At 41.1% G+C, this 23,719-nt stretch overlaps 1 protein-coding gene across 1 annotated transcript in view; it reads left to right on the forward strand.

Annotated features, from left to right (window-relative positions):
- The first annotated feature begins 12,560 nt into the window (after positions 1-12,560).
- PODXL2 (podocalyxin like 2) overlaps positions 12,561-23,719 on the forward strand; it is an 82,843-nt gene continuing 71,684 nt past the window's right edge. The window contains exon 1 of the mRNA XM_060239689.1: positions 12,561-12,813. Coding sequence (XP_060095672.1) covers positions 12,768-12,813 — 46 coding nt within the window. The 5' untranslated portion in view covers positions 12,561-12,767. The remainder of the gene's footprint in view (positions 12,814-23,719) is intronic.

A 23,719-nucleotide genomic window follows, 5' to 3' on the forward strand; every position in this document is an offset into this window, starting at 1 on the left:
TCAGCCAAGTACCGACCTTGCTTAGCTTCCAAGATCTGATGAGATCAGACTATACAATGCTGTCTTCCATCCATTCCAGTATGCATAGAGTCTCCATATTCCCCACCCCACCCCTTCTTTCCTTTTTCTGAGTAAGAATAGAAAGTATGAGATTTAATAGCTTGTTTGAAAGAAACTGCACAGCATTAGAGCCTTTGGCCATTGGTGACTCACTACAAGGAAATATCCATTTTTATCGGGAATGCTTCAGATCTTTAACTTTGCAGGATACATGTTTTATGTTAAAACAATTTTATTTGGCAACATATGGTAACAAATTATATTTCTTGCATCATTAATAACTTCTTTTATCCCATATATTACTTTCTACCCACCCCTCCCCCCGTTACTTGACCCCCTGCCGGTGTTATTTACTTAAAGTACTAATGTTTAAAGGTACCCTTAACTAATAAAAATAAAAATTAATATTCTTCTTTTTTCTAAGACTTAATCATTATCAAAAATTGTCCAGTGTCCTTTTATTTTCCACCCTTTTGCTACATATCTTCTGAACTTTTTCCACTCCATCTTAAAAACTTCTAAATCATAGTCTCTTAAAATTCTTGTTAATTTGTCCATTTCACTCCATGTCATAACTTTTACAATCCAATCCCATTTCCACAACTTCCACAACTGCACATATAATGTCCTAGCAACTAAAAGCAAGTACCAAATTATAGTTCTATCTTCTTTTGGAAATTTTTCCATTTGTAATCCCAACAGAAAAGTCTCTGCAACTTTCTTAAATTCATATCACAAGATCCTAGAAATTTCTTGTTGGATCAACTGCCAATACTTTTTTGCTCTTTTTTGCTCAAAAAATGCTCTTTTTGCATTTGAAACCATATTTATTTTTCAGCTCGACAGCAGTTTTCAATTCTATTTTGCCACTTTGTAATTTTAATAGTTGATTATATGACAACCACTTTTCTTCACCCGTCTCAGCTGTTATTTTTATCACTTCTGCTGGCACTATCCATAATGGTTTTCTCTCATCTCCATATTTCTTATATTTCATCCATGTATTTAGCAAGCAGTTTCTGATATAATGGTGAGAGAAAAAGCCGCCTTATCTTTTTTCCCCCCATAATACATATAAGCGTGCCAGCCAAATTTATTTCCATGACCTTCCAACGCTGTTTTTTGTTTAACAACATTATCCATTCTTTTATCCATACTAAGCAAACTGCTTCATGATATAATTTTAAGTCTGGTAATTGAAATCCGCTTCTCTCTTTTGCATCTGTTAAAATTTTCATTTTAATTCTTGGTTTCTTCCCCGCCCACACAAACTCTGAAATTTTTCTTTGCCATCTATTAAATTGTTTACTGTCTTGCAATCGGAATAGTTTGAAACAAATACATTATTCTTGGTAGAATATTCATTTTAATTGCGGCTATTCTACCCAACAGTGACAACTTAAGTTTATTCCACTTTAACATATCTTCATCCATTTTACGCCATAGTTTCTCATAATTATTTTTGAACGAATCAATATTCTTCAGTGTTATCTCCACACCCAAATACTTTACCTTGAAGGTAACTTCACAGCCCGTTAGTCTCTGCAATTCTTGTTGCTTATTTATTTGCTTACTTTTACATAGAAGTTTTGATTTTTCTTTATTAATACAAAGTCCCACCAACTCCCCATATTCTTGTATTTTGGCTAACAACAAAGGTGTGACTTGTATGGGGTTATCATTTATAAACATTATATCATCTTCAAATGCTCTGTATTTGTAAGTAAATCCTTTTACTTTTAATCCTTCTATTTCTTTATCTTCTTGAATTTGCATCAGTAACAACAGTGGGGGAAAGTGGACAACCTTGTCTTGTACCTTTACTAATTATCATGTCTTCTGTAAGATCAGCATTTATACATAGCCTTGCATGTTGTTCACATTGCTTTTATCATTCTTATAAAGCTTTCTCCCAGCTCCATTTTCTCCATTACTGCAAACATAAAATCCCAATTTAAATTGTCAAATGCTTTCTCTGCGTCCGCAAAGAATAATGCTACTTCCTTTTCTGGATGTCTTTCATAATATTCTACAATATTTACAACAATTCTGATATTCCTCTCATTACTGCTTTATAAGCATCCCAGACCGTCTGAAATTCTATATCCTCTTTATCGTTTATTTGGAAGAAAGCTTTAGTGTCATTTTCTAGAGATGTCACTATTTCTTCTGTAGTTAATCTTCATTCAATCTCCATCTTCTCAACTTCTTAGACAATTTTGTAATCCACATTATTGGGTTATGGTCAGCCCCATTTTAGGTAAAATCTTTATTTTCTTTGTTATAAGGCCTAAGTCTTTAGTGCCCCACAACGTGTCAATTCTGGAAAAAGTTTTATGTCTTGCTGAAAAAAAGGTATAGTCCCACACTTCAGGATTAAATTTCCTCCATATATCCTCCAAATTTTCTTGTTTGACCAGTTCAAAAAAAGACTTCGGCAATTTTCCTTCCTTATTATTTCACCCCCCCCCCCCGACCTATCCAGTGTGGTGTTAATTGTTCCATTAAAGTCCCCCATTATCAAAACTTGGTCATAAGTCAGTTCATCAAATTGTTGTATAATGTCTTTTTAAAAAGCATCCTTTGCACCATTTGGTGCATACAGTCCCAATAACAACTTTTTTTTGCATTTAATATTATTTCTACCACTACAAATCTTCCAGCTTTATCTTTAAACACTAATTTCGGTTGCAATTCTTGTTTAATATAGAAAATCACTCCCCTTTTCTTCTGTTCAGCCAATGCATAAAATTCTAGTCCCAGTTGTTTATTCCATAAAAATTTATAATCCCTTTGTTTGATATTCACTTCTTGTAAACCAACTATATTACAATTTTGCTTTTTAATCCAATGAAATGCTGCCTTTCTTTTCTGTGGTGAATTTAATCCATTTACATTCCAAGATAATAATTTGTAATCCATCATGGTGCAAATTCTTTGTTCTTCTTAAAACCGCAGTTCCTGTGTGTTTGTAATTGTAATCCTTTTTCCTTGCAGCTCAAAGCTCAGACCTTCAGGTATTATCCATCTATACCTCATTTCATTGTCACGTAGTTTTTCTGTCAATTTTTTGTATGCTTTCCTGTCATTTATCACTTGTCTTGGCAATTCTTCCATGATTCTTACTCTGCTGCCTCCCACTATCAATGTCTTTTCAAAATTTTTATTCAAGATTTTTCCCACCATTTCTTTTGTCATATATCTTATAACCACATCTCTTAGTAGATTACTTTTCTTGGCATATAGTGAGTTCACTCTATACATATAGTCATACATGCTTCTAGTTCCTTCAGGATCTTTCTCCAAAAATTCTGCAATTATTCTTATTATATATCCTTTCAAATCAGTCTCTTCATCCTCAGGTACTCCTCTCAGACGTATCTAGGTTTCCATCAATTTGCAGTCATGAATTGCCACCTTTTCTTGCATTTTTAGCAAGGTGGAATCATGTACTTTCACTCACTCTTCCACCTCTTGCACTTTCTTTGATGCTACCACAGTCTCATTTCTGAGATCTTCTTTATCTTTCCTTAGCTCTTCAATGTCTTTTCTAATTTCTTTTTTTAGAAGCAGTTATCATGTCTCTAACCCCTTTCATCATCCTGGCTTCCATTGCTTCTAAATGCTCTTGCATTTTCTCCATTGAGGCAGTCCTTGCATGGGTAACTTTGCAGGATACATGTTAAGTGCCTTCTTTCAGAATAGTGGCAGCAGAATTTTGATTCTTATCTCAGCCTCTGTTGGCTTCATTTAACAGAATCCAAAAAAATGTCCAGGTTTTTTGGGTTTCCCTCAGTTATCTGCCTACCACCAAACTCCCTAGCATCACATTTCTGGGCAGGTTCTTAGCATGTTTTCTTAATTCATTAGGTACCACCCTCTCCTACATACAGTACTGATAAGTTTAATTTCTGAAAATCTGTAGCAAAATTACAGAGGAAAAGCATAATTTTTAAAAAATAGAGCACTGGATGATTCCTGTTGTATCCAGAGTTATAGTAGAAGACCTTTCATGTGGAGTTTTCAGAACCTGGCTTGGCATATGCAGTTGTGGTGGTGTTCTGTCAAAACAATGGGAATAAGTAGAATTCATCATGGTTTTTCTTGTTTATATGATGTATTTTCACAGAGGTGTGTTGTGGGATTATAATACAGGCAGGGGTTCCAGTACCTCTTATAATAAACTAAAGCATGATAGCTGTTCAGAAAGGTAAACACAGTTTATGCAAGTACATAGGAAATGATACCCAAGTTACAGAACAACACGTTACAAAAATGAACTAATTTCCCTACGCTATTACTTCTGTGGGCGTATGGTGTAATGGTGCAATTGATAACTTGCATAAAGAATTGTAGTTTGTCACTAGTTCTCCAAACTACCTGTCTAGTGTTTGGAGAAAACATATGTTGGAACTGTGGTGTCTTCCATCAGCAGTTCTTCTGTGCTTGTGTTATGCTGTCTGTTTCTCTGATGGTACCTCAGGCTGGATGTGTGTATTTTCTTAACCTGAGCAGAAGGTCAAATATGTCTCCTTGGCAACAGAGTGGAATGAGTTACATAAGCAAAGAAGCCCCCCTCCAAAGCAAAAGAAATGCTGTTTGTAATTCAATTTTGGTGTAACGGTTAAGTGTGCGGACTCTTATCTGGGAGAACCGGGTTTGATTCCCCACTCCTCCACTTGCACCTGCTAGCATGGCCTTCGGTCCGCCATAGCTCTGGCAGAGGTTGTCCTTGAAAGGGCAGCTGCTGTGAGAGCCCTCTCCAGCCCCACCCACCTCACAGGGTGTCTGTTGTGGGGGAGGAAGGTAAAGGAGATTGTGAGCCGCTCTGAGATTCTTCAGAGTGGAGGGCGGGATAGAAATCCAATATCTTCTTCATCTTCTATCTTCTTCATCTTCCTGATTTTTTTCTTATATAGACTGTTGCACCTCTTGTGCTTTTTTTCAGTCCTTGTGGGTTTTATTATTTATTGCCCTCATCAACAGCTGAGAGGTCTGAGCCAAGATCTACAAGCGAGATTACACTGAATCAAACAACAGGACCATCATGTCCACAGTGCTAAGGCACAAAGACCAGAGCTTCCCCCTATTGTTGCCCTGGCCCTACAAATGGTATGCAGAGATACACTGCTCCTGAACATGGAGGTTCTATGATAGCAAATGGTCATTTATGGCCCACAAATTTGTCTAAGCAATGGGTGGCCAACGGTAGCTCTCCAGATGTTTTTTGCCTACAACTCCCATCAGCCCCAGCCAGCATGGCCAATGGCTGGGGCTGATGGGAGTTGTAGGCAAAAACATCTGGAGAGCTACCGTTGGCCACCCCTGGTCTAGTGGCTTAACCCTGAGTCGTTCTTCATCTATGGAAGCCAAATAAAGTATCTGAAAGGCTGCAGAAGTGAAATAAGAATTTCAAGCCTACTAAAAGTATACAGTTCTCTAGTTACGATTGCAACAGGGGAAAGTAAGGCGCCAATCAAGGAAGGTCAGTGCTTGAACTGTGCCAGGACTCTGACTGCTTGCAGGCATCAGTCAGGCGATGCCACTTGGAAACAAACACTACGATGAAGAGGGCGAAGGTCTCTGGTTGTCCACAGACTGAACTACTCAAAAGTGAACTCATCAGGACCAGTTTCAAATGTCAATGACGCTATGTCTATGCCTCAGTACATCTTTTTATTCAACCTTTTTTAAAATCAAGACAAGCTGTGCTAACACCACTACAAGATACAGTAACAGAGTGTGTAACAGCATTTCAATGTTAATGTGCCATAATGCCATTTTTAGGAAGACATTAGTGAGCTGGAGGCTAAAAAATTTTGAGCTAGCTCACACTAACTCAGCTTAGAGGGAACATTGATGTCAACTAATATTAGCACCAGGCTGTTTTAACTGTTTTGTTTAATTTTTAATTTACGATGGAAGTAATGCGGGTGAATTGTTTTTATTTTACTGATTGTGAGCCACCCTGAGCCTGCTTCGATGGGGAGGGCAGGATATAAATCCAGTAAACCTTAAACCTTTGTGCGGTTATTTGCTCTAGAATTTTGGAAAAGGCTTGATTTAAAGTCTGTTGCATAGCCCTATGTACTTTTGTTTACTCAGTGTCCTATGGGGTTCACTCCCAACAAAGAGCACAGATTAAGTTCAGTGTATTTAAAGTGTATTTTCAGTGTATTTATTCATTTCAATAGAGTTTGGCATACTGCAATTCCGTATTAGGGTGTGCCCCACTGATCTAAATAGGGCTGACTGCTGAGTAAATATCTTTAGGTTTGCTTTTTGTCCTTGCCATCAAATCACAGCTGACTTATGCCAACCGTGTAGGGTTTTCCTGGTATATCCCCCGAAGAGCACTATGCTCTGCTGTGGTCACCGTCCTGAGAGATATCTGGCTGTCCTTGGCCAGGGCTTTTAGTGCCCTGGCCCTAACTTGGTGGAGCTCTCTGCCAAGTAACACCCATGCCCTGTGGGACTTGATGCAGTTCCACAGGGCCTCTAAGGCAGTGATGTTCTGCCAGGCATTTGGTTGGGGACAGTGACAAGAGTCCATCTGGCTGGTACTCTTACCCCTCCCCCCACAAAGTGTTAGTCTGCCATCTGATTAAATTGATACTGAAATTTTATTGTAATTTTGATATTTTAACTAGTATGATATAGTTGTTTTTATCTATCATTGTATACTGCCCAGAGCCCTGTTTACAGGGAATTGGATGGTATAAAAATTGAATTTAATAAAAAAAAAAAAACAGCAACAACAACAATAATAATAAACATTCAACACAAGAGACATTCAGAGGTGGTACACCATTGCCTGCCTCCATGTAGCATAACCCTGGCATTTATGGGTGGTCTCCCATCCAAATACCAGCCAGGGCTGACCATGCTTAGCTTCCAGTCACTCAATCTCTCAATATCAGGCTAATTCACTTTATAGGGCTGCTGTGAGGGGCTACAAAAGAAGAAGAAGAAGATATTGGATTTATATCCCGCCCTCCACTCCGAAGAGTCTCAGAGCGGCTCACAATCTCCTTTACCAGAGCGCCCAAAAGGAAATTGCAGCTTTGGATGGCAAATTCTATAGCATCACATCCCTGCCCCAGATTCTGCCTTCCCTATGCACCCCGCCCCCCAATCTCCAGGCATTTCCCAAGCCAGAGTTGGCAACCCTATAAAATTCTGACCTACTCCTTTGTGGTCTTTCCTTGTGTGCATTTTGGGTGTGTTTGTATTAATTATTTTGTTAATGGAGCTGAATGGTGCACTTTTATCTCTCAGCCGCGGTCTGGTCTCATGCCGAATTTCCTGATGTTTTCCCCATTTCCTGCAATGACAGTCTGGCCACTTAACAACTCCATGCCAATTTCTGGATAAGTCCTGCACTGTATCTTCCATCAATTATGCAGTTGTTACTGCCATGATTATGATTTAATATTCTCATTACACCCCAAGCGAAAGCCTGACAATGACGTTTGCTGTCTCAGCCTTGTTTGCTGCCTCGGCAGGCTGGGACTCAAACTCTGCAGGGAGCTCAAACGCTCAGCTGAGAGCTACATTTGTATATCAAGGAAGCTGTCTATTTGCTAAGTAAACCATACTGAGGTTATGTCTGGCCATCCACTTACCTGCTCGCCTCAAAAGACGTCTAGCTGTAAATTCAACATAGTTGTATGAATGAAGCAGCCACAGAAACACCTCTGAGAAAAAGATGTTCTCAGTTTAACCCATGCTTGAGGAGAAATAACTAACAGATTCCACATTTACTGCCATTCTCACCATCATTCTCCAATTCTGACACGTTTATTGCCTTTTACTGTTTGCCAGCGCAATTTATGCTAACTATCCAGACCAAACTGTTATTCTTTCAATTTGTTAATTTCTCTATTTTACTATTGGATTCTAACTTTGTAGTATTTTGCATGCTTAACCACTACCCACAAGCTATATGTGGCATTGTTGACTATATTCCATTCCATTGTCTGATGAAGTGTGCTTTTAGCACACAAAAGCTTACATTCTCAATAAAACTTTATTGGTCTTAAAGGTGCTACTGGACTCCAACTTTGTTCTATTGCTTCAGAGCAATACGGCTGCCTATCTGGATCTAAATAATGCACAATTTTTTTTAATGAATTACTACTTGAAAGAGGGCTTCTATTAAAGAGGGCTTCTATTATGTCGTATTTTGCCAAAAATATAGAAAAATTTAGCTTGGTCACCACCACGCTTATAAGCACATTTATGGAACTCAGGGTGTGTCAGATTGTTATTCCTTGTTTGCCATTGTAGGGAAAAGTTAGATGGGCCATGACTTGCTGACAGAGCATCTACTTTGCATGTTGAAGATCCTAGCTTTGATCCTAGTATCTCCATTTAAAATAACTGGTCAGTAGGTGATGTGGAAGACCTTTACCTGAGAACTTGGAGGCTGCTGCCAGACAGAGTAGACAATACTGCCCTTGTTAGACCAATAGTCTGACTTGGTACAGGGCAGCTTGAAAGAAAACATCACCCTCAAGACAACTGGGAAAGAGAAACAAGCAGCTTTGGGCTTGTCTTGCAGTCAGAACTGGATGGTTATACAGTGAACCAAGTGATTGTTCTGAACAGTCTATTTTTAGGGGTGTCATTGAAACAAAATTGAAATGGGCAGTACTGGGCTATGTAGTTTAGTTAGAATAAGGCAGTTTCGTATGCTCATAACATCACAAAGTAAAATTATTTCAAAATCTAGGCATACCTCAACAGAAGAAGGTACATGGCTAAACGTTGTATTCAACAACTACATCAGCAATCCTAACACTGGTGAAGAAAACCACTTCTGTGCTCTTATGGCAAGGACACCTTTATAAGTGGCATGCTCATCCTAATTATTTAGGAAGCAAAGTTTAGCCAAATAATTCCTTTCAGCCATTAACTGCCACAATCCCTTCCCCACCCTATCTCTCTGCCAATCAGTTACACATGAAGTTGGGCCCCCCCCTTGAAAAAGTGGTGCTGTTATTCTCAAGAGGGAAACGGAGAAATACACAGGTGCCCCTCATGAACTTTTAAACATTTTTTTTTGAGAATTTTCTTTCCACAAAGAAGTGCCAAACTCCATTCTGCTGCATTCCCACAGATGAAAAGAAAAGCCCTTCATGGAGTGAAACGTCCCAGTTGATAACCTGAGCAGTTAATAGCAGATCTTCATCCAGTTTTGCCGTAGGTTTGAGTATGGTTCCGGTTGGTTACATATTTTTAGAGGCCACACAATACTTTCTTTTAAGCTCTTTGTTTGACATAACACCAATATTATTTCCTTTGGAGAAAATTCTCTTGATTTTCATATGTCTTTTATGATGTGGGTCATCTTATTTATGCCTGAACCTGACCTTGCTGATGTCAGTCACTTAATGGTTATTTCAAAACCCAGTACTTGATCCTTATCTCTAAATCCCCAAAATCTGATAGAACTCTTTTTCCACAGAACTAAAGGCTGACTTGTGAAAACAGTATATCCTCTGAGCATGTGCAAGGTATCTTCTCAGAGCAGCTAGCTCTAGTTTGAATCAATCAATCATAAATATGTGCTGTAGCTTCATGTTTTTTTTGTTCAGCCATTTGGAAAGCTTAAAATTAAAATAAGCTGACACACTTACAAGGCTCAATAAAGTCACTCTACCATACAAGGTCAGTGACATTTTGAATTCAGCAAAAGCTGATACAATGGAGAGTGGTTTAAAATAAAATAAACACACTAACATAAATTTCCTGAGAGGGGGTAGGATCTTCTGGAATTACAGCTCATCTCCAGACTAAAGATCAGTTCCCTAGGAGAAAAAGGATGCTTTGGAGGGTGGACTCTGTATAGTAATGAACCCCACTGAAGCCCCTGTCCTCTCCATCCCCAAATCTCCAGGAGTTTCCCAACCTGGAGCTGGCAATCCTACCTTCCCACCCCATAATGCTAGCCAGGGGCACTTTGCAACCCTAGTTCCATGGGATAGCAGTCAGAAGATGATAAAAAATATTTTTGTGTCACTGACAGAGGTTTACAAACACATATGGCTTAGGAGCCATCTAACAGGGATCAATAAATGAGATGCATGCATACAAAAGCTTACATTCTGAATAAAACGTTGTTGATCTTAAAGGTGCTACTTGACTCCTACTTTGTTCTACTGCTTCAGACCAACATGGCTGCCCACCTGGATCAATAAATGAGAAGGAGTTGTATCAGCATGGTGCTGCCAACCTTCAGTTCAAAGTAATGCAGTTCCAACACAGCTGAATCATGATAGTTTTGAAAAGTGTATACTAGTTCTTAGAGCCAACTCACATGAAGCTAATACTGAGTTTCCTTTGTGAATTTATAATTTTATTACAAGGTACAAAAAGTACAACATTGAATTGGATAGGCATACAATATTACAATACCTTTCAGAAAAGGGAACACTTAAAGGTAGATTCCAAAGACATTAACAGCATACAAACCAAACACATTTATAACCAATAAAGTTGACAACAGCTATTACTGACAGAATAATATACCAATGTTTACAACAAAATTTAACATTACGAATCTATAATATTAGTACATCTACAGGGTGGGAATAGTGGAAAATTGGCTCATTAAATGACATAACATCTATAACAGGATGCCGCATCTCTATAAAATAAATCAGAGGTTAGAGTCCAACTGTTTTTGTTGGTCTGATATCTTGTCCATAATGTAAAATCCCCATATTTGGTTGTACCATGTTCAGTTTTAATGTATTTAAGGAAGTGTGTGTACACACAAAAACTCATATCATTAATAAAACTTTGTTGGTTTTAAAGGTGCCACTGGATTCAAACTTTGTTCTGCAGTAGCACAGTTAGATCTGAGTCCAGGAGCACCTTAGAGGCCGACAAGATTTTCAGTGTAGGAGCTTTCAAAAGTCAAAGCTTGGTTGCCAGCCTCCAAATGGGGGCTGGGGAATCTTCCACTTTTACAACTGATCTCCAACTGGCAGAGATCAGCTCCCCTGGAGAAAAAATGGCTGCTTTGAAGGGTGAACTCTTTGGCATTGTACCCTGCTGAGGCCTCTCCCTCTCCCAGATCCACCCCCAAACTCTCCAGGTATTTTCCAACGCAGACCTGGCAATCCTAATAAGGTAGTGAAATTGCCAACATCCACCTGGGGACTGGAGCACCCCCCCCCCCCAATTACAACTGATCTCCAGATGACAGAAATCATTTATTTATTTGAAACGTGTGTGTATTCCACTTCTTGAGAAAACCTCTGCTTTGAAAGGTGGACTGCACAGCATTGTACCCTAGCAAGATCCCTCTTCATTCTCAACCCCTCTCCCAGGCTACACCCTCACATCTCCAAGTATTTCTGAACCTGGAGTTGGCAGCCCAAGATATCTGATGAAAGGAGCTTTGATTCTCAAAAGCTCATACCCCCCCCCCCAAAAAAAATCTTGTTGATCTCTTAAGGTGCTATTGGACTTGAGTCTGGCTATTGTTAGCATTACTTCCTCCTTTTAGCGTCATAAAAATGGACTTTTATAGGCTAAAAAAGCAAACATGTGTATATTTCTTAAAATTAATGAACTGGTTAAGAGCCAGATAATTAATCAACTAAAAACCTTTAAAGCAGGGAGTGTCCTGTTATGACTCTTATTACTTCCCCCGTTCTAGGGCTGATATGCTAGGAGAAATAAATCCTTTCTCCTCCACGGCCCCGCCCCCGGTTGAAATTAAGCTAAATGGGCATTTTTGCGCACACTTGGCCCCAGAGTCCAGCAGTTAAATATCGGTGTGCTTTTGAAAATTATATTCACAGCGCATCAGTGCCGCTAAAGCGGCAAAGAGCGCCACCGTGCCAAGTCATCTTGGGTCTTGCCCAAGCGCAGTGACTGTGCCTGCCACGCTTTGCGTCGTCCTCTCCCCGCAGGTTGATCAGTGAATGGGGTGAATGCAGGTACTGCGTCTCTCTCTAGGACCCCGGTGGAAGCTGCAGCCGGGCAGTGGCCGGAATGCAGACCACTGCGCAATGTACACGCTTTAGAATTCAGCATCTTGGAAACCTGGGAGATCCTCAGACACCGGAGGGGGGCGTGGAGAAGAGAGGGCTGCATGCAAAAGCGTCAGGAAACGAATCCAAGCAACTGCAGCTGCAAATGCAGAAAGCCTCTTCCTTTTTTGCACGCCCCTAATACCCCTTCTCTCTCCCCCTTTTTTATTGCCCCCTCCCCATGCTTCTTCTTCCCCCAGGCAAAGAGATGCCGGCGACGGGGTTGCAAAAGAGTTGAGCGGCTCTGGGCAGCAGCCAACAGACCTGAGCAGCATCTACTTGCCGGATGGACGCTGCTTCTGCCAGCTGGCTTTGACTACAGCCGTTCATACATTGATCTAGCAGTATCGAAGCCATCGCTCTTCCCTTCTCCTCCCTCCCCCCCTCCGATTTACCTCCCCACGCTTGCACTCCCTGGTTTGAACGTAAGAATCGGGGAGCCTGGAGGGAGGGAGGGAGGACCCAAAGAGACAGAACTGTGAGGAAACTTGCAGCTCACTTTGGGGGGAGGACGGGGGAGATGCATTCTGACCCAGAGCTGCAGCAGCAGGGGAGAGAGGTCTTTGCTGTAGTCAGAGGGAGCAGAGCCCTGCGGGTGGTAGCACAGACCAGGTCCGACTGAAGACGAAGAAGGAAGGGAAGTGCCGGAGTGGAAGCATCATGAAGCTGTTGCCGCGCTGGGCACTGGAGGCGCTTTTGGCCTGGGGTGAGTCCAGACATTGAAACCGCTTTTGAAAGAAAAGACGGAGACTAGAATTCGGTGCGTGTCTTTCAGTGTAAAGTGAGATCTGTTAGCATCTGGACAAAGAAAGGCCGTGGAGGGGGCGGAATTTACACCTTCAATGTGTGGGATTTGGGAGAGAATCATACTGAGATTCCAGCTGAATAGATTGTGCGGGGGGTAGGGGGTATCCTGATCCGGACTCGGAGCAACTAGATGGCCTCCGAGTATCGATCAGCTTCAGGGCACGTCTCTGAAGGCAGGCTGGTTTCTGGAGATGGGGAGCAGAAGAGGAACAGAGAAGCCAGCTCAGGGCTGGCCTTTCCCATCGGTAGTGCTGGAGCGGAGCATCCGGGAGGGGGGCGCGGCGGCGCCGGCACGGCACACAGATCTTTGCAGCCTCTTTCATGTTATTGGTGGGAGGGTACACATATGGAAGGAGGGTCCTATTCACTTGGCCATTTTGTTTCCCGCAGCGGTGTTTAAAAAGAGACCCCGGAGAAAAGATTGCTTATTTTTCCTGTAGGCTTTACTTACTTGCTCAGTCATCATGATTATACTGCATTTTTATTTTCGTGCCCCCCCCCCGCCCTTGTGACATCCTTTGGTTTCTTATAGGGTCACATCCCTTTAGTAGCGTTCATGTAGTTAAAGACATATATATATATATATGTCTTATATATTAAATATATAATATATTAAATATATATATTAAAAGCTATAATAAGATAGACTTCCTTTATCTATTGCCATTCAAACGATAACCAAAGTTTTATGTTTTATTAATACCTTTTGATCCTGTCAGGCCTGTGTCTTCATAAAAGAAAAGTTGCTGCCAGGGTGTAATACTGCAGAGTGCTTATCTTGGTCGGCTTAGTGACAGTGAACCTGTGAAGGAGATCTCTGTACACATATATTCTGTTTATAGCAGGAACAGAAGTCATCCTGCACTTGTGTGTGCACCAATTGAGGAGAAGATCTGGGTTTGCATTCTTATCTAGATTGAAACTCTTGGAAGAAAAGGGAACTTGGCCAACAGGAAGTGCTAGCCCAAGGGGAATAGGCATTGTAATGGAAGAGTAGGTCCAACGTGAGCATTATATTAGGAAAATAGTATTTTGCTAAATGAGGGTATAAGTAATACAGTGCCACCAATCAGGAACTCCATGCAACATGTCATTGAATCACTTCATTGTTTTGAACAGCAGTTGTTAATACAACAACACAAAACAATATAGGTACAATTTTTTTTTAAAAAAAAAGGGAAATATGGAGTGACTAAGAGACCACAGGAACATTGCCCTGATTATAGTATGCTTTCTGCATGCCATAGCTAAACTGAGATTCCTGCATACTGCTGCTAAGGGAGGGCATATAGAATCTCTTTTGAAATAACCCTTAATCTTCTCTCTCTTCCTCCCCCCCCCCCAACCAGGGTCTTTTTGATTGTATCTGTTTATCATAAAGTTTCCATCTCCTACAAAAATATGAGAAAAGGGATCAAATTTGCTTCTCTGGTCCTAAAAAAGTTAATCTTGAAATTTGAAAACGGGGGATGGGAGTATTAATTAAAGCTGATTAAGTGCAGAAGTAATTATAAGAATAGATAGAATATTTGGTATTCTGATGTTGTATTGAAGATGCATTTGAACAAGGAGACCCTTTTCTAAAAACAGAATGGTGAAATTAAGCTTTTCTTTATAGCCAAGCAATCAACCTTAGCATGTGCAAGGATATTAATAAGGAAAAATTGAACTTTTAATTGCACCCCCAGTCATTTGGTAGTGGTGGGCCTGAAAGGGTGAAAGCCATCTGGCCATTCTAGTGGTGATAAGATTGGGATAGGGAAGGATAGTTCCACTCTGCTTGTAAAATGAATGTTATCTTTGTGACTATGATGAACAAAGAGTCTGTCATTCAGTGGATGATGTATCAGACTCTGGGTCTGAGAAACTCATGTTTAAATTTTCAAAAGAAAAATTATTTTGGCCTTCTTGGGCAACATATCCTGGTGATCTGCATACTGCTGTTCCCAGCCCCTTGTGATTACTGTTCGGCAAAGGGTTTCAAGAACTGTGGCTATTAAAATGCCTATAATAATGACAGATGAGAGTGTATATACTGCAAGGACCCCTGGTGCCAGGAACTATGTAACTTTCTATGAGGTTCCTTTCAGTGGAGACTGGGGTGTCCAGTTGTCATGGACTGTTTGGCTCCCATCGCAAAAATGAGCTCTGTCTCTTTTGCAAAAAGAGTTAATTTACTTATATCAAATGAGAAAATGTGAACCTCAGGAGCACAATTGAAGTGGGGCAACCTCTTACCCTTGGTGAGTCCAGTTTCTTGGGGAGAACTGGGTCCCCCCCCCCCACTACTTCTCCAGAAAGTGTTGTTAAATGCCAGCTGTCTCCCAGAGCTTAGGATATTTACAGCATCCTAAGCAGAGCTGCATCCTTCTAAGTCCATTGACTTCAACCGATTTAGTAAGGTGTGCCTCTTAGTAGGATGTCACTCTTAGAATTCAGTCTGCACGCATCTTCTAGCATCTGTTTCTTGATGTGATGCTTGAAGAGTATGAGGCTACAGTGTAATGGAACCCTGAATTCTACATAAATAGATTTGCTGCACTGCTCAACTCTGTGATGTTCCAGGTTTTAAATTAAACGCTTTGTATTTTCAAGCTTCCTCCTTCCCCACAGCATTTGGGACATAATTTATCTCCCTAACTTCGGTTTCCCATCAAAGAGTTATTGTGAGAATGAATAAGATTGTGGAATGAAAAGCATTTTCCATATGAAAAGTGCTATAGAAGTTATTAATAATTTGTGGTTCCATGTACTGAAGCACACAATTTCTTGATGTGGAAGGCTCAGAAAGACCTTGAAAGTGGGCTTTGGAAGGTATCTAGTTTTATTTTGCTTACAGAATCCAGCTTAACACTCAGAAGTTTCTGTTGAAATGCTCTTTTTATGGGGAAGAAACCTAATTGCTAAAAGCACCTGATGTTGTTTTGTATGACTATACAGGCGTATATTCATTCTTAGACTGCCTTCAAGTAACAGCAGGTGATGGATGAGCTAAAACCTGAGACAATTAGAGTCTTTTCATAGAAGGCAGAGAGTTCTAGAAGGATGGGAGATAATAAGAAAATCTATTACCAACTGTTGGTAAAATCCCATTCCAAGCACTCATACACCTATCAGTTCAATACTATGCAGTTACTCCACTCTAGCACCAATGATTTCAATAGGCTTAGATTGATATAACTCTGTATAGGATTGCACTGTATATCTTCTTACTTGAGTGGAAGAATGCTGATCTTAAAAAAAAAAAAAGAAGGAAGGAAGGAAGGCGTTATTGGAGACCTCCAGAAATTCACCTATGGCTTTTAGTTTTATTATCTTTTCTTTGTTCATCCCCAGAGACAGCATTCTGTTTTTTTCTCACTTATACACACTCACACTATTTCCACCTTTGTTCTCATACCACTCAGTTTACCCATTCACATAGTCCAGTTTTTGATACTGAATAATGTTGCCTCCTCCTTTGTAATTATTCCTACCAGTTGTCATGGCAGGTTTTTTAAAAAAATTTTTAGAGTAGTTGGAATGTTCATAAACATTCTGTACTGCCTCAGCAGTTTAGCAATCCATACAGCTTATTTCAGTTGAGCAATCCATACAGCTGAAGAAGCTCTTACAAATAATACCTAGAGAGGTTTAAAAAATGTTCTGTGCCAATTTCTAGATCTTCCTCCCCTATAGATTTGCAAATCTCTGTTATTTGCTTTAATATGTTCATTTTTGTATTTACAGCAATGGCAAGTGTTCAAAAACTTTTCTAAAGCTAGCTTTAGCTTCACTAATACATGGTTTGGGTTCCTGCAAAGGCAGGGCATAGAGAAGAGGATTTTCCTCTTTTTCCTATACTTTGTATCTTGGGTATTACACCCATGACTTTTAAGCTGATTGTGAGTTTGTGTGTGTGGAGTTTGCTCCTGCTTTCCTACATACCTGAACTCACTGTAGGGGCTTGTGCTCTGCTCCATCCCTTCAGTGTTGAATGTTTTTTGTTTTTTTGTTTTTTGCCAAGGAGTGGATTAAACAGGCTACTGAACACTTTGGCCCTAGAGTGATCCTGAGAATTGTGCTAGACCAAAAGGATGCAAGCAGCAGATGACTTATTTCACACTTTAGCCATCCCGACTTCCAGTCCTGACTGCCTGCATGCTGGTGTTTTCTTCTGGGGATGTTCTTAAGCAGCATGAAAGCAAGAATGTGCATAACCCGCTGCCTGCACAATGTTTTGTGGGGCAGTGAAATGACCAAGTGCAATTTTAAAAATCAAACTAGGGTTGCCAGGTCTGTGTTGGAAAATAACTGGAGACTTGGGGTTGATCCTAGAGAAGGTGGGGTTTGGGGAGGGGAAGGGCCTCAGCATGGTACAGTGCCATGAAGTCCGCCATTTTCTCCAGGGGAGCTGATCTCTTTCAGCAGGAGAACCCTTGTAAAAGCAGGAGATCTCCAGGCCCTACCTGGAGGCTGGCAACCCTAAATCAAATGTAGGAGTTGTCCACTTTCTAATCCTTTAGAATCACTAAGGATTAAAATGTAAGGGTTAGGTTTTTGCCTTTGAGATTTGGGGTAGCCAGGAAATTCAGGATATATTGCAGTATCACCCATGACATTTAGAAATATCTCTCAGAGGTAGTATTTCAAAACTCAGCTTTACTCCTCACAGTACTGAGATAGAGGAATACCCCCACCCCCAGTCTCTGCATGAGTTAGGTCCAACAAACAGATTGTTGTCTCTGGAAACATTTTCATAGTGTTCCAAAATGCAGGCCCTACCAGATGAGGAAGAAGAGCATTGCAATATTGATAAAATGAACCTTACATTGAATATTGAATTTTATCCTTTATCCAGTTATAGTAAGAATTTCTTTCTGCTGGGGCCTGAATTTCTACCAGAGATGTTAAGTATTTCAAATTAAAAAGACAAACAATTAATTCCATATTTGTTATAATTCCAGGGGTCCAGATGTTATAATCCATGGGTGGCCAAACTGCGGCTCCGGAGCCGCATGTGGCTCTTTCACACATATTGTGTGGCTTTTGAAGCCTTCATCATCCCATCGGCTGGCTTGGAGAAGGCATTTTTCGCTTTAAATCGGTTTTCCAAGCCAAGACAGCATTTAAAGTTGCTTTCTTTCCACTTCTCCCTCCCTCCTCCATCTATTTCCTTTTTGCCTGCCTTCCTGCCAGTCATCCAGTCTTGCAGCTCTCAAACATCTGAATGTTCATGTCTTCTGGCTCTCAAACATCTGATGTTTATTCTATGTGGCTCTTACGTTAAGCAAGTTTGGCCACTCCTGTTATAATTCCTATAATTGCCCAACTCCTGCCAGTTGAAAGGGGGAAATGTATATCTTTCCGCTGAACTTTGTCTTTCTGCTTTGAGGTTAAGACAAGCTCATCTTATTGTGGTCCCATAGGATGTGCAGCCCAATCTCAGTCATGTTTCCTCAGAATAGCTCCCTTTGTCCAATGCTGTGTACTCTCAAAGAAGGGGGCAAAGGAATGCACCACTAGCCCTTGTGCAGCACCAGGCTGCCGCAGCTGCTCTTCTAGAGTATAACATTGCAGTGCCAGTGTTTCATCATAACACTGTGAGTAAAGATAAATAATGAGAGTGGCTTGTCCAGTTTCATCCTAGCAAAGGCAAGAATCTTTTGCTTTGAAGAAGTGGAGCTGTAACTTGCCATAATGAGATCCTCCATCTGCCAAGCACAAGACTGATTTTGGTCCTTGGCACTCCCTGGGGTTCTCATTCACATAATGGCCCCTAAATAATATTATGATGATGAGAAGTGGCAGATGCAGTCTGGTGCTGGCTAAATTCTTAGACTAATTAATAGCCAGTGAAGGTTGCAGTTGCTCAAGGAATGGACTAACTTTCCCGCTGCTTCTGGAATATGGACTTTGCTTCACTATAGAGGTCATGAGTGAAGGTGGGCACTTCTACTACTGTAGATGGTCCCCAAGATAACCCTAGGAGCTAATGGTGCAACCCTAGAGTTACTCCAGTCAAAGCCAACTGAAATCAATGAACTTAGAACTTTGCATTGGATTACAATGGGTTAGACCCAGCCAGTTTTATCATTCAGTCTTGCTCAGTTTGTCTCCTTACTACTGCCCCATCCCTTGTGGGTTTTGGCCATGCAGGCCCCATGATCCCCTACATGGCTTTTTGAATGAGCAAAGGAGGCCCTCTCTTTTTTTGCACCAGCAGCAGAAAAATTGGTTGGAGCAGTCCATATTCCCTTGATGCTGGAGTTGGTAGGTAGGTGCAGGTTACCTGATGAGAAATGTCATTGACTGGGTTGCTTTGGTGACTGAGGAGAACATAAAGTATATCACAGACTGTATTTAAGCCTGGTACCCAGGCCAGTGGTGATGCTGGAGCAAGTACAGTTCAGCTCACCTACACTTGGCTGTCTCTTTCACAAGGCTTAGTTCCAGGTCCTTGAATTAGCAGTACATGTGAAGAGAGGAAGGACCCCTCTCTTCCTTCTATGGTTGCCTCTGTGTGGTGGTGTTGTGAGTACCAGATGGCATTTAGTGCATTGTATTTACTTCAGCCTTTTCTTTTTTTGCTTGAGTAATTTCATGTTAGTAAGCCTGTTCACCCCCAGCAAATTGGGATGGCTAGAAATTCCATGCAGTCAATCTTTCGTCCTCCTCTTCTTTGCTAAAGTAGGAAAGTATTCCATTAATTATAGGTACTGAATGTTTAAATAACTGTATTCATACCCTGAGGGGGAGCTGCAGGTGACAGAGTACAGATCAGAGCACAGAGTCATGGTTTGCTGCTTGAAGAAGGAACAGCCTCATAGGATATTATGGTAAATAGGCATAATGTGGGAAAAAAGAAAGTCAGAACCAAGAGCTGTACAAATTTGCTCCTGATTCTCAGTGCTAATTTTAAATATTTAATCTCCCCCCAGAATGACTCTGTTACTCACATGAATATATCCAGGGCAGATTCACACTTCATGCAAGAGATGGCCAGGTTGTGAAACCTTTATTTTATGTGATCAGTGGTACAAATGTATTCCACGCATGTAGTTCTCACATTTTTTCTTTACAAATTCTTCTCCATATTCGCCATATGTAAGGAGTTGCCAGAGTCCTGCTGTTTTGCTTTTAGAGGTGCTGAGGCCAGTTTTGTCCCCCTTAGCAAAATAATTTTCATCCAATCACTGAAATAATTCCCCACTCTTACACCTGCAGGCACCAGGCTAGTGTCTTCAGGTTGTCAGAAATATTTTCTGGTGACATGAGGGAAATTACCAGCACAGACCTCACCTGGGGCAGTTTTGCAGGCTTGGTGGAAGAGACATGTTTTTAGGGTTACCAAATTCCAGGCGGGACCTAGAGCTCTCCCAGAATTACAACTGATGTCCAGACTACAGAGATCAGCTTCTCTGGGAGATAGTTTCAGAGGCTAGGCTCTGTGACATCACATCCCCATGGAGCTCCCTCCCCTCTCCAAACTCCACCCTCCTCAGGCACCACACGTTTTCCCAAGAATTTCCCAAACTAGAGCTGGCAACCCTAGTTAAGCTGTGTATTCTAATCCCTTGTTATTTTCTGATTGGCCATACAGACACGCAACTTTACAAACAAATAGCTGAATGTGCTTTTTGTCCACAGTTGTAGTGGAAAAAGTTGGACCCATGTTGGCAGTTGCCTGCTGTTGGCTGAGAGAAGCTGGATAACGTTCCACAGAATCATGATTTTATCCCTCAGAGTTCCAGTGACCTGCTGATTTACAGTCTTGTGAATTGTCCTCCAGTCAATGTGTGATTGTCCTCTACTGTATGCTATGGGTCATTAAACTAATACTCACTTCCTTTTTTTTTTTTGTAGCTAGCCCAGAAAACATTCAGGGGTTCCTGAGAATGTGGGTGTGCTAGAATGTCTGCAGGGTGTCAGCCTCTCTCATCGCTTGGTCTGTGCCAGAGGAATGCTGACCTCCCGCCTATGTTTTCTGCAGCCCTAATTAGAAGTGATTGCTCTGCTGGGCTTCTTAATCCCACATTCAGAATGTTCTACTAATAAATTAGAGAATGGCAGCAAGGGGAAGGGGATAGATGCAGGGGCACAGGACACGTTTCCTATACATGGTCTGGAGCACTCCTAGGGTGGCAGACAAAAGAGCTCTGTTCAGATTCTGAGGCTTCTCTATGCTCATAGAGGATACTACTGGCTGCATTCAGACATGGCAACAAATCTTTGTCCATGGTGGGCATGAGCATGGCTTGACGTCGTGCTTGCATACTCTCCCTCTTCCCTTCACATGCAAATTGCAATGGAAGGCTTTCTGGTTTTTAGAGCCTTCACCCCAGTTTTAATTTGCTATGATATCTGAATGTAAGTGCCTGGGGAAACTGGAGTTCGTTGTGGAATTAGGGTTGGATTGAGTCTCAGTTGTTTACCCATGCTAACCCAGTGCTATTTCAATTTCTATAGTACTTAGCCTCTATGGTTAAAGCTTTGGTTTGGTTTCCCAGGAGGCTTTAGAACACTTCACATCACATCAGGTGATGTGACCTTCTTGGTACCAACAATACTGTCTTTTAGCCTCACATTACTTTTGCATTTTGGAATGTTTCTTTACTATCAAATTCTAAATAGATACCAAATCAGAAACTAGCTTCCTTGACTCTCTGGGTCACCCTGACTTTCCTTGGCCTTTTTGACCTAGAGATACAGGGAGAAAGGATTCGGTTCCATTGTGTATGTCGCTATATGTCAGACACTCGTCACAGAGTAGATTGACAGTTAAATTGGCTCCTATGGATGGAGAAAGGTACTTAATGTGTGAATGTATTCTTGTTCTTGCCTGTTCTTGTCAACAACCCATTTTTCTGGATCTTGACAAGAGCAACCAAGGATATCCTTTATAAATTTTTCTGCGTACAATGTTTAAGTATTGAATTTTGATTAAGGATGTGTGATATTTATATGTTTTGATGAATTTACATCGGTATTGAATAAATAAGAGGATTTTTTTTGAAACAACTATCTCTCTTTCTTGATGCAACTGGGAAACCAGTTTCTATCCCTCCCCAAATGAACGCAATGGAAATGGGAGTGCATGCAATGGTTCCTGCACCCCACATTTCCTTAACAGATTATAAACCAGAGTTTAACACCAGGTTTTGGTGAGGAAACAAACTTCATGTGCCCACTTTTGCACAAAAGTTTGATCAAAGACGCAGAGAACTTTCTGTCCTGTTTGAGATGCAAGGGGAGATGGGAGGGCATATGCAACCATCATGGATGGGATGAGTTTTTCTATAGCCTCTGAATGTAGTCACTGAGATTTTTGCTCCTGATGCCAACTGGCAATCTGGACAGGGCTCCAGTTCACAAAATCTGCACTGCCCTAAGTGGATGGGTAAAATCATGGTGCTGGTTCAATAAGCAGCATTTGTTACAGGACACATGGAAAGGGAAAATGATGAATGATGGCACAAAGCTGGTGCAGATGCATTGGGAGAGTGGAAGGCAACCTACAGTGTGCTGCGGAAAACAATAAGTGCATGGCTGAGATGATTCTTCAAATCATTCTTGCAACAAAAATAATTCTATTTGTTAAAAATGTTTTTGTGGGGTGTAAGCCTTCCAATTTTTATCTGGGGTGGGAGGGAGGGAGAGAAGGACTGAACAAAGGGATGGTTTGCAAGCAGTTACTCTGTTTTCACAAAGGCAGATCCCCCCCCCCCCACCTCCTTCCCTGCGCTACCAACACAAGTGCCTTTTCCTGTGCCATCTGATTTGGGGATAAAAATGGTTTCTTCCCACCCTGTTCTCATCCCTCTGCTATTATCTGTGTTCTTTTGCACAGAAAGACAATAGTGGGTTGTCACTGTGGGCTTATTTAGCACTAATTCTGGATTAATCCTCTGCCAGTTAAGACCCTAGGAATTATTTTGCTGGATCAGATGAGTGCAGTACTCAGCCTCCAGTGGCCAGGTACCACTGGATAGCTCAGAAGTAGAGTGCTGTAGCAATGGCTATTCTGTTTATCCCAGGCTTCTGATAATCAGAGGTATACTTCCTCTGAACCTGTTGGTTTTGTTTCTCTGCTATACTAATAGCTGTGGCTCTACAATCTTGTTCATTCCTTTAATAAGCCATCTAAGCAACTTGTGGCAATGAATCCTGTAATATGTAATACAAATCGTACATATGACGTTTTTATTCCAGCCCTTCCTCTAAGGAGCTCACTGCAGTTCTCCCCTTCTGCATTTTATCCTCACAAGTCCTTGTAAACTTGAGTTATGTTAAGAAAATGACTGGCTCATGGTAACCCACCAAGGGTTTTTTTAGAACTGACCTCCTTGGGCCTTCTATCCACTACTTTGCAGGCAAAATCACCCAGACCTGCTCTGAGTTAGCATGGAAGCATATTCAGTTGATGTACCAAGACATCTGCTTGTCTGATGAGTATGGATACGTTTCAGTTTGTGGATCCCAAGGATGTGGACAAGTGAAACCTACTACTTGTGTTCTTGACCCTTGCCCTTCCTGCTACTCATGCTTGACAGTGTCCTCTTTCTTTAAGGAGACTTGGAACTGTCAGGGATTGAGTCATCCTTGACTACAGGTGGTATATTGTCATCAGGTGTAAGCCACTTAACCAATTTGTAATGTGATTGGCTAAGACCACTAGAAATGCAGTAGCCAGCTACCAGTTCAATGTGGGATAGGAAAGAACGATGCCAGCGGAGCATACTGTTTGGATGGATATTGAATTGATGACTTTGGACTGTGTATTGACTATTCTATTGGACTCTGTATTTGTACCTCTGCCTGGCTCT

Source organism: Heteronotia binoei, chromosome 5, assembly GCF_032191835.1.
Source record: "Heteronotia binoei isolate CCM8104 ecotype False Entrance Well chromosome 5, APGP_CSIRO_Hbin_v1, whole genome shotgun sequence".
Classification (NCBI taxonomy): domain Eukaryota; kingdom Metazoa; phylum Chordata; class Lepidosauria; order Squamata; family Gekkonidae; genus Heteronotia; species Heteronotia binoei.